The sequence below is a fragment of the Lepidochelys olivacea genome (genome assembly GCF_965140295.1).
Source record: "Lepidochelys olivacea isolate rLepOli2 genome assembly, chromosome: 1".
Classification (NCBI taxonomy): Eukaryota; Metazoa; Chordata; order Testudines; family Cheloniidae; genus Lepidochelys; species Lepidochelys olivacea.
In genome coordinates this window covers 108,321,743-108,332,265 of record NC_140411.1, presented here as the reverse complement: position 1 = coordinate 108,332,265, position 10,523 = coordinate 108,321,743, and the positions used below count along the sequence as shown (strand labels likewise).

At 44.3% G+C, this 10,523-nt stretch overlaps 1 protein-coding gene across 2 annotated transcripts; it reads left to right on the top strand.

Annotated features, from left to right (window-relative positions):
* The first annotated feature begins 16 nt into the window (after positions 1-16).
* Positions 17-9,931, top strand: LIG4 (DNA ligase 4). 2 transcript variants are annotated; one of them, XM_084623846.1, is made up of 2 exons: positions 17-143; positions 6,024-9,931. In XM_084623846.1, the coding sequence occupies exon 2, from the start codon at positions 6,041-6,043 to the stop codon at positions 8,780-8,782; it is 2,742 nt and encodes a 913-aa protein (XP_084479972.1). In that variant the 5' UTR covers positions 17-143; positions 6,024-6,040; the 3' UTR covers positions 8,783-9,931. The 2 variants fall into 2 exon arrangements, with proteins under 2 accessions (XP_084479972.1, XP_084479973.1); XM_084623847.1 differs by lacking the exon at positions 17-143 and adding an exon at positions 242-324.
* Positions 9,932-10,523: the final 592 nt, after the last annotated feature.

The following is a 10,523-nucleotide window of genomic DNA, read 5'->3' as shown; positions in this document are numbered from 1 at the left end:
ATCACTCTGGCACCGCCCCCGACTTGATAATAGGAGAACGAACTCTTGCGTAGGACGGGCAGAGGGAGGTCGAACGTCCCTTTCTTCCTGGGCTGAACCAACCCTCGGGGGCAGAGGAGGGTGTAAGAGCTCGTCCCGGCCAGGTTTGAACCACTGCGCGCGGGGAGGGGACCTCGACCTGGCGTCGTCGGGAAACTCCTTCCTCCCCCCCCCCCCCGTCTTCTGAATGGGCGGCTCCGATGAACGAGTTTCCGGGGTGGTGCGTGGCGCCCTAGTGACGTGTGGTGGGGTAGGAGCTGGGCTCGTTGCCGGCCGTGGTGGTGGGTGAGTTGGGCTGAAGCGGCGGCGGGTCGGGATCTGCGCTTCCCTGGCCCCGGCTCTTCTTGCTCCGCTCCCCGCTGGGGCCGGGGGCTGTGCTGGGGCCGTTGTGACGCAGCCGCGTTACCCATACTGGCCGCTGGGTGGCACGAGCCTGGGCTGTGTCGGTTGAAGCCCCCCTTCCCCCCCCCCCCCCCCCGCCTCGCCTTCCCATCCCCTGCGAGGGCCGGGATTCCCCCCTCCCCCCCCGTCCGAGTCGCCCCTTTGGTAGGGGCCCTGTGGTTCCGCCCCTACCAAGAACCCCACAACTGGGAGGGGGTCCCCTTGACACCCCCCCTATGCCAGGTCCGCCATCTCGCCCCTCCCCCCGGGGCAGGGGCTCTGTGTGCACCCTCCCCTCCCGCCAGTGGTGTTATCATTGTATTCTTGTTTGCAGTAACTCAGGGTGTCAGAGTCTGTCGGTTTCAGAGCAGCAGCCCTGTTAGTCTGTATCCGCAAAAAAGAGCCGGAGGACTCGTGGCACCTGAGAGACTAACCAATTTATTGGAGCCTCAGCTTTCGTGAGCGACCGCTCACTTCATCGGATGCATGAGCAGAGCTGGGGTGGGCGATTGTTGTGCTGGGAAGTGTTAATGATGCCAGCCTCTGGTTGTTCGCTTGGCAGACAACTTTTGATTTAAGCCCTGTCTGTGCTAAAAGCTAGAGGGCAGTGGGTGTTGTGTGTCCCTCATTTCCCCCCAAATCCAGAGGATTCTGGTCACTGAGGCCTAGGACATTTTGAAATTGATTGGATGCAGCGTTACCTCACCCACTCAGCTTGATAGCATTTCTGCTTGTGTTTGTGTAATATCTTTATGGGACCAACTTCTGTTGGTGAGAGAGGGACGTTTACTCAGAGCTCTTCTTCAAGTCTGTGTAAGCTCAAAAGCTTGTCTCTTATCAACGTAAGCTAGTCCAGTAAATTATGTTATCTCACACACCTTGTCTCTCTAATATTCTGGTACCAACACAGCTATAACAACACTGTATACATCAACCTGAATGTAAGACCTTGCAAGCCTGGCTAATTATTATTGATTTGCGTTGCGGTGGATTGGGCCCCAAGGTGCTAAGTGCTGGACACGCAACACAGAAGGTGGTTCTTGTCCAAAGATTCTCAGGTTACGTCCACACAACAGATTAAGTCTGGGTCTGAGCCTGGGCTTAAGCAAAACTCCCCGTGTGCACACTGCAATTGTGGTAACCTAGAGCTCGGACCCAGGACCTTGCGGGGTTGGAGGGTCCGAGCCCATGTTAAGTCGGGACCTAGGGTCCAAGCCCTATTGGTTTTCTATGTACATGTGTCCCTGGCTCGACTCAGATCTCGGGAGTCCTCCAGGTGTATCCTGTGGTTCCTGGCAGCAGAGTGGCTGCGCTGCAGGTAGCCAGCACAGCGGGGCAGAAGCACCATTACTGCCTGGCCACGTCTGCTCTCCCTTCCTTCTCTTCCCTCCATCTCCTCTTCTCTGCTGTGTGGAACTTGCCCGGGGCAGGGAGCAAAGTTTCAAAGTGAGAGTCAGCCTCCAGGGTGCTGGGGCTCATCCCTCCCCGGGCCAGGCTGAGCTTGGAGTTCTTCCGCTTTCCCTCCCTTGTAGGGCAGCAGATGGTTACTGCTTTGCTCTCTGGCCCTTGCTCCAGTGCTCCCTCAGCCTTCCTTAGGGTGCCAGCCCCAAAACTTGCCCGCAGTGGTGCCTGCAGGTTCAGCTCCTCTCTGAAGTATGTAGCTTGCCTGAAGTAGGGAACAAAATTGGCAGAAGGGAGGCAGGTCTTGACTGCTGGGATGTTGGGGGTCATCCCTCTCTGAGCTGCAGTGAGCCAGAAGGTCTACTGCTCCCCCTCTCTGCAGGGCAGCGCTTGTTCCCCGTTCTGCTCTTTGGCCCTTGCTCCCGGGCTTTCGTTGCCTTCCCTGGGGGTGTGTGTAGGGACACCCAGGCTGCATGCACTGTCAGGGTGATAGGTGGGAAACAGCCCCAAAACTTCCCTCCAACCTCCTGGGGTACAAAGGGGTCAGGGATAAGGGATCCCCACGGGGAGCTGGAGAACACTGCACCCCAAGCCCTGGGGATGCACTTAACTGTTGTGCAGTCGGCAGCAGCCAGGCTTGGTGGGGAGAGGGGTGTCTTTTTCCTCTGATACCTTCATTTTTAAGTCAAACTTCAAACAAACAGGAATGAATGAACACACCTTCATTGAACATCCAGTTTTAAAAATTAAGAATTGCAAAGTTTCACTTTAATAGTTGACAGGGGTCTGGAGACTGATGTCCTATTTATACTCAGAACAGGTGTACGTGGGGATTTTCATGCCAGTATGACTCAGCCTAGAGCTAGAGAACCCAGTTCTCAGGTTAGATGATAGTTCAATATCAAGCCTTCTCAAACTGCAGTTGGTCTACTGACACAGCCACCAAAGGAGCTAATTATGTGGTTTATGTACTCGTGCTCCTTATGGGCAGGAGTCCCATCAATCGCAGCACCACCACAGTTAGGAAACAGAATGGGCAGTAGAGTTTTCCCACAATGCATGTGTTCCTAGGGCTAGAGTGTCGATACTGGGGAGGGGAGGCTCTGGATACTATGACTTGGGGCTGCGCACTTCAGTGTGGATGCCAGAGCCCTAGGTTTGAGCATGAGTCAGAAACTTCTTAATTTACGGTTAAAATGCAATGTCGATGCACAAGGCCCAGGTTCCCTGACACAGGTCAGCTGACTCAGGTCCCACTAACACTAGGCTTACATTGCTGTGTAGATCAGGGGTTCTCAAACGGCGTCGGGCCCTGTTAGCCGACGGCCAAGGATGTTTGGTGAGGTGCCAGCTATGCCCGTTTATACCATCCGTGACTTTAACCGCTAGGACGCACTGTCCCTTCGCGGCGGGCAGCCCGGGCTAGGCTGACGGATGCCCCAAGGTCCTAACCACCCGTGACTTTAACTGCTAGAGCTCAGAGCTCCTTCGCAGCGGGCAGTCAATACTGACTGACAGGTGCCCCAATGGCAGCACTAAGAGCCTCTCCACACCCGTGACTTTAACTGCTAGAGCTCAGAGCTCCTTCGCAGCGGGCAGCCAGAATTGACTGACAGGTGCCCCAAGAGTTTGCCCCGGGGAGGCGGCACAACTCAACGCTAGGCTCTTAGGACTCTCACCTAATGGCCAGGCTTTAGAGCCAAAACGGCTGAGGTTCTTTAATTGTGTTGGCTGCTTTACAGTAAACCAGAGAAAACAAGTCAAGCTTATGCATAAATGGTTACCAAAATTTATTAAGCTAGATTCTAATCATGTGGTTACAAAATTGCTAGTGCCTACTTATTTAAATGTAGAGATGTTACACACACAAACAAGTTACAAAACTGAAGCCACAATCCCAAAGAAAGAAAACGAAGTATAGAGCTCTATTTCAAAATATGTGTACACTAAAGGTAGGAGATCAGGTGTGGGTGCTTCTTACCCTCCTTGCATCTCTCGATTCCAGCGATGCCAAGCCAGGATCGGTCACTCAATTCCGCGGAAAGACGAATAAGGGACAAGGCGTAGGGACCCTCTTAGCTGCAGAAGCCTTGGGAGGCTGTCACTTTTCTGACCAGCAGATAGTGAAAAGCACTCAAAAATCATGGTGCTGTAGGTCCCCTACTTATACCTCTGTACTCCTTTATTCTCTTTCTCCTTTCTTATGCCAAATTGAGGCTGGTCTGTCTGGGCGACGCCAGCTTTCGCAAGAGTAGTTTACACTTGCAAAGGAGAGAAACAATAAGTTTCGACTACTGGACATTTCTTTTATCAGGGTAAATATTTTCCCACCTAGGATGTTGGTGTGTGTGCATCACGCTATTTAGTAGGGGCTAAGAGCCATATCTGTCACAGGGCCTCTGCCTGCTGTGAGCTTAATCCTTGTATCTGCTCCCAGAGGCACATTGTAGCAGCACACCTGTGCTTTCACAGCTTCAAAGGCTGTGCTGGAATATATGTTAAGTGCCCTGTTCCTGCTTCCTCCTGTGTTTCCAGCAATGCTGGTGGGGGGGGGGGGGCTGTCTGGCTACAGGCCCCCTCAGGGGGTCGCGAGGTTATTACATGGGGGTCATGAGCTGTCAGCTTCCACCCTAAACCCCGCTCTGCCTCCAGCATTTATTATGTTGTTAAATATATTGAAAAGTGTTTTTAATTTATAAGAGGGGTCACACTCAGAGGCTTGCTATGTGAAAGGAGTCACCAGTAAAAAAGTTTGAGAGCCACTGATATAGATGTAGCCACAGTGTAAGACCAGAGACAATAGGCATATACACCCAACAGACTGGGGTGTGTGTATATGTGTTTAATTTTAATAATGTGTGGTTGTAGTGCTCCAACTCCCTAGCCACTTGTCCACTAGAAGAAGTAAAGAATAAAGTGCCAGAGTCCAAATTCCACTCCCCAAATAAATAACATCTTTAACTGCTATTAGTGTCCCCAAAAATAACAGAACCTAGCACATCTTGGCACTTTGAAAAATACAGAGCAGGGAGTGGACATGCAGATTTCTGTCTCCCCTTCTCCAAAGTTGGGTTTTAGGTGATGGAATTAGGGGGCTTGGGTGCCAAACTTGGCAGGATGCATCATTTTCTGTTGGGCTGTGGCTTTTAGCCACACCTCAACTTGAGCAATAGTAACTACCTAAGAACCATCTAATTATGTACTACTGAACTGCACTATATTTAAATCTGTCACAGAGATGTAAGACTGTGTAATCCATTACTGTCCCTTGAACCATCTGATACCTCAGTTTAATTGAAAATAAGAAATGATTCAATGTGATAGACAGTCCTATTATATGATACAAGATTTCCTCTCAAGTACGGGAGTCTGGATAGAAGAGAGGATGGTTTGGGGCTAAGGCTGGGTGGTAAGAGATCTTGGATCAATTTGGAGGTCTGCCACAGACTTCTGTATGTCCTTGGTTAATGGGACTTATGTTCCTAAGTGCCTCAGGATATGTCTACACTACAAGTGCAATGGCAGCACAGCTGTAAATGCTGCAGTTATACCGCTGTAGTGTTGACACTCACTTCAGTGTCATGAGAGGTTTTTCTATTGCTTTAGGAAATTCTCCCTCTCGAGAGGTGGTAGGTAGGTTGATGGAAAAATTCTTCCATCAACCTAGCTGCTTCTGCAGTGGGAGTTAGGTCATTCTAACTATGTCAAAGAGAGCATGAAATTTTTTGATAGCCCTGAGCGATGTAGCTATGTTGACCTATGTTTTAGGTATAGACCAAGCCTTAGTAACTTTTGATAAAGGCACTTATGATATTAAATCACTTAGGCACTTTCAAACATTTTACCTGTAATCTCCTGATGCCCATCAGTAAAAATAGGATAATATTTCCTTTTTCCATCTTTTCACTGTATTGTCAATGTAAAATGTATTCTCTTCAGGGATTTACTGTGTGTATATATCTATATATTTTTTTTCCCCACAGAGTCCAGCACAAGGGGGCCCTGATTTCAGTTGGGGTTATGGGGTGGTGTTGTAATATAGATTATGATGATGATGGTAGTTAAACTAAGTGTAGCAATATCTAATGATTGTTCTACACAAAAGTAATTTTTAAAAATGTGCCTAATTCTTTTGAGAAATAGGGCAATTTGGTGGTATGTTTTCTTTCACTTGAAATATTTTTGTTTTGCTTTTTTTATAGTGAAAAAGTGAATCCTGATGTCTTCCACACCTACTTCACAATCTTCCCCTAAACGAACGGTGGCATCAGTAGTTCCTTTTGCAGATCTATGTTCAATTTTAGAACGAATACAGAAATGTAAATCCCGGCCAGAGAAAACCAAGTATTTTAAGGAATTTTTAGATTCATGGAGGAAATTTCATGATGCTCTTCATAAAAAAGAGAAAGATGTCACAGACTCTTTTTATCCAGCAATGCGACTTATTCTTCCGCAATTGGAAAGAGAGAGAATGGCTTATGGAATTAAAGAAACCATGCTTGCTAAGCTCTATATTGAACTGCTCAATTTACCCAAAGAAGGAAAAGATGCCCTAAAACTTTTAAATTATAGAACACCTACTGGCTCACATGGAGATGCTGGAGACTTTGCAATGATTGCCTATTTTGTATTGAAACCGAGGTGCCCAAAACAAGGCAGACTGACCATACAACAGGTGAATGAGCTGCTGGATTCAGTTGCTAGTAATAATGATACCAAAAGGAAGGACCTAGTAAAGAAAAATCTTCTTCAGTTAATAACTCAGAGCTCAGCACTTGAACAAAAGTGGCTGATCCGGATGATTATAAAGGATCTAAAACTTGGTGTTAGTCAGCAAACCATATTTTCCCTTTTCCATTCTGATGCTACTGAGTTATACAATGTCACAACTGACCTGGAGAAAGTTTGCAGACAGCTGCATGACCCTTCTGTATCACTCAGTGATGTTTCCACCATGTTGTTTTCAGCCTTTAAACCTATGCTTGCTGCTATTGCTAATGTCCAGCAAATTGAGAAACAAATGAATCACCAGAGTTTCTACATAGAAACTAAACTAGATGGTGAACGTATGCAGATGCACAAAGATGGAGATGTATACAAGTATTTCTCCCGTAATGGGTTTGATTATACTCAGCAGTTTGGTGCTTCTCCCCTCGAAGGTTCATTAACTCCATTTATTCATAATGTGTTTAAAAGTAATATACAAAACTGCATTCTTGATGGTGAAATGATGGCCTACAATCCCAATACACAAACTTTTATGCAGAAGGGAAACAAATTTGACATAAAAAGAATGGTAGATGATTCTGATCTGCAGACATGCTTTTGTGTGTTTGATGTATTAATGGTTAATGATCAGAAGTTAGGTCACGAGATACTAAGCAAAAGATATGAGATTCTAAATGAGCTGTTTACACCAATAACAGGCAGAATACACATAGTGCATAAAACACAGGCTAGCACCAGGAAAGAAGTAGTTGATGCTCTGAATGAAGCAATAGATAACAGAGAAGAAGGAATCATGATAAAAGATCCTATGTCCCTTTACAAGCCAGACAAACGTGGGGAAGGCTGGTTAAAAATCAAACCAGAGTATGTCAATGGGCTCATGGATGAGCTAGACCTATTAATTATTGGTGGTTACTGGGGAAAAGGTTTGCGTGGTGGCATGATGTCTCATTTTTTGTGTGCTGTTGCTGAGACTTCCCCTCCTGGTGAAAAACCATCTGTCTTTCATTCTATTTGTCGTGTTGGTTCTGGTTACACTATGAAGGAGCTATACGATCTTGGTTTGAAATTGGCCAAACACTGGAAGCCTTACCATAAAAGAGATCCTCCTTGTAATATTTTATGTGGAACTGAGAAGCCTGAAGTTTACATCGAGCCTTGTAACTCAATCATAGTTCAGATTAAGGCAGCGGAGATTGTTAGTAGTGATATGTACAAAACTGATTGCACTTTGCGATTCCCTCGAATTGAAAAAATAAGAGAGGACAAAGAGTGGCATGAATGTATGACTTTGGATTTCTTAGAACAGCTCAGAGGTAAAGCATCAGGGAAGCTAGCATCTAAGCACCTTGATGTGGGTGATGATGAACCACAAGAAAAGAAACGGAAAACTGTACCAAAGGTAAAGAAAATAATTGGAATAATGGATCATTTTAAAGCCCCTGATCTTTCCAGTGTAAATAAGATTTCTAATATATTTGAAGACCTTGAGTTTTGTGTTATGACTGGAACAGAAAACCATTCAAAATCTGAACTGGAAAGTAAAATAGCAGAAAGTGGTGGTAATGTGGTACAAAACCCTGGACCAGACACTTACTGTGTTATTGCAGGAATTGAGAATGTCAGAGTAAAAAATATTATATCTTCCAACAAGCATGATGTTGTGAGAGCAGAGTGGCTTTTACAGTGTTTTGAAGCGAAAATATTTGTACCATGGCAGCCGGCCGTCATGATTCACATGTCTCCAGACACAAAACAACATTTTGCATGTGAGTATGATTGTTATGGTGACAGCTACACAGCAGATACAGAGGTGACCCAACTAAAGGAAGTATTCTCAAGAATTAATAATAAAAATGATGAGAAGATACCTCTGGACATGATTGCTGACTTAGAAGAACGTTATCTGTGGAATAGCTCTCCACTCAGTATGTTCAGGCAAAATACCATTTATCTGGACCTTTATGCTGTAGTTAATGACCCCAGTACCAAGACCCATGGAACAATGCTATCAATTAGGGCGTTGGAGCTCCGTTTTCATGGAGCAGAAATAGTCTCTCAGCTAAAGGAGGGTGTGTCCCATGTAATTATGGGAGAAGATCATACCCATGTAAAAGAGATAAAAACACTTAGGAGAACATTTGAGAAAAAATTTAAAATCCTATCTGAGCGGTGGGTAACAGAGTCAATAAAGGAGGGGAAGTTACAGAATGAAAATCCATACCTAATTTAAAGCAGGTTTTAACTAGAAGTAAAGGCATTCTGATGAACTTGGATCTCACCAAATCTTAAATCCACCTTCTGCATGTTTCCAGGTGTATACCTAGCCTGTGGTTAAAGAGTAGCTCTAATTTTTATATATTGGAAAAGGAAAGATAGCATCTCCTATGCTGGGGAAGGAGGGAAAGACTTCAGACTACATTACACTGTGGGAGGAAATGTCCAGTGCTAAAAGAAATAATTACATGTTTTGTGTTTTACAAAGATCTCCCATAGGAGATTGTTTTATTTATAGCTATGAAGTTAACCTTGTTCTGCTGACAACACTTGCCTTTATTTAAATACTGACTATTTTATACCCTTTGATCTTTCTGAGGTGTGCGTTTGAACTTTTAAATCAATAATATTTAAAGAGAGTATGCTATTGAATAAAGCAATTAGTAAAAGCCTCTTAAACCAAAGCATTAACACAGTTAAATGTTTTATACAGCTCTACATTAATAATTGAATGATAGTACTATATAAATCTTAACATTCTGAAGTAGATATTCAACATATGTTTGAAAACTTTTAGAATCTATGCTGTGTGTAAATTTAGAGAAAGTGAGTTTCATGTATTTTAAGGATTTTTTTCAATTTTTTAAAACAGATCTGTAGAATTTCCATGAAGTGTTAAACATAACATCAATCATATCTGTATAGTCATAGCTACCATTTTAAAAAAAAAATTGTATATGCTCTAAAATTTGAAATTAGCTTTGAAATTTGCCATTCCTTCATTGTATCACAGCTGTAGTTATTTTTGTACTTAAAGGACCCAGTTTGCAACCCTTATTCATGTTGAGTAACACTTCAATTTCAATAAGACTACTTGTGTAAGTGCTACTGTGTGAGTAGACATTGTAGGCCCAGATCCAAAGATTTAGTTGAAGGGTGAATAAAATATCAGAGTAACTTGTATATTGAAAATATACACATATTTAAAAACTTGAGTGAAATCCTGGCCCCATAAAAGTCAATGCCAAATTGCCTATTGACCTCAGTGAAGTCAGGATTTCTCCCCTGATTTCAGCTTACCTTTCTATAAGTGATGATATATGGGTTACTTTAAGGTGTTCAGTAATATATAGCATTTTATTTCCAAATACACTTCAGTTTTAATCAAGACTTTGTATTGAATGATTGAAATAAAGATCTATATTTTTTATTCCAGTCTGAAATGTTATTTTAATGGGAAAATACTTCTCTAATTGCGGGAGGGGGAATACGTGAACATTTAGTGGCTGGTCCTGCCCTATTAATGTAAATAAGACTTTAGCCATTAACTTTGATGGAATCATGATCAGGTGCCACATAACAGTATTTTACTATATGGATTTTTCAAGAACAGTTACATAAATAATTAGGAACTGTTAGGGGACTTATTCCTTAACCCACGTACTTCCCTGGTCCTTCTCGCATGAACAGAGAGCAACAATACCCGAAGTCCAAAGGTGCAAACAATTTGATGTTTATTGGGGTGAACTTCCAGCGAGCATGATTCCAGTTTCCTTCCTTAGTGTCCCCCTTCCCAGCTCTGACACCACAGAGCCTTACACCTGTGTCCCTGTTCCCATTCCTGCCCTTAGCCAAACATGATTCCAATTTCCTCACCCCAATTCCCTGTTCCCATTCCCCCCCCACACACACACCCACTTCCTGATTGCAGACTATACAGTAAAACTTGAGTTCTGCTGAGCTATACCTTAACAGAT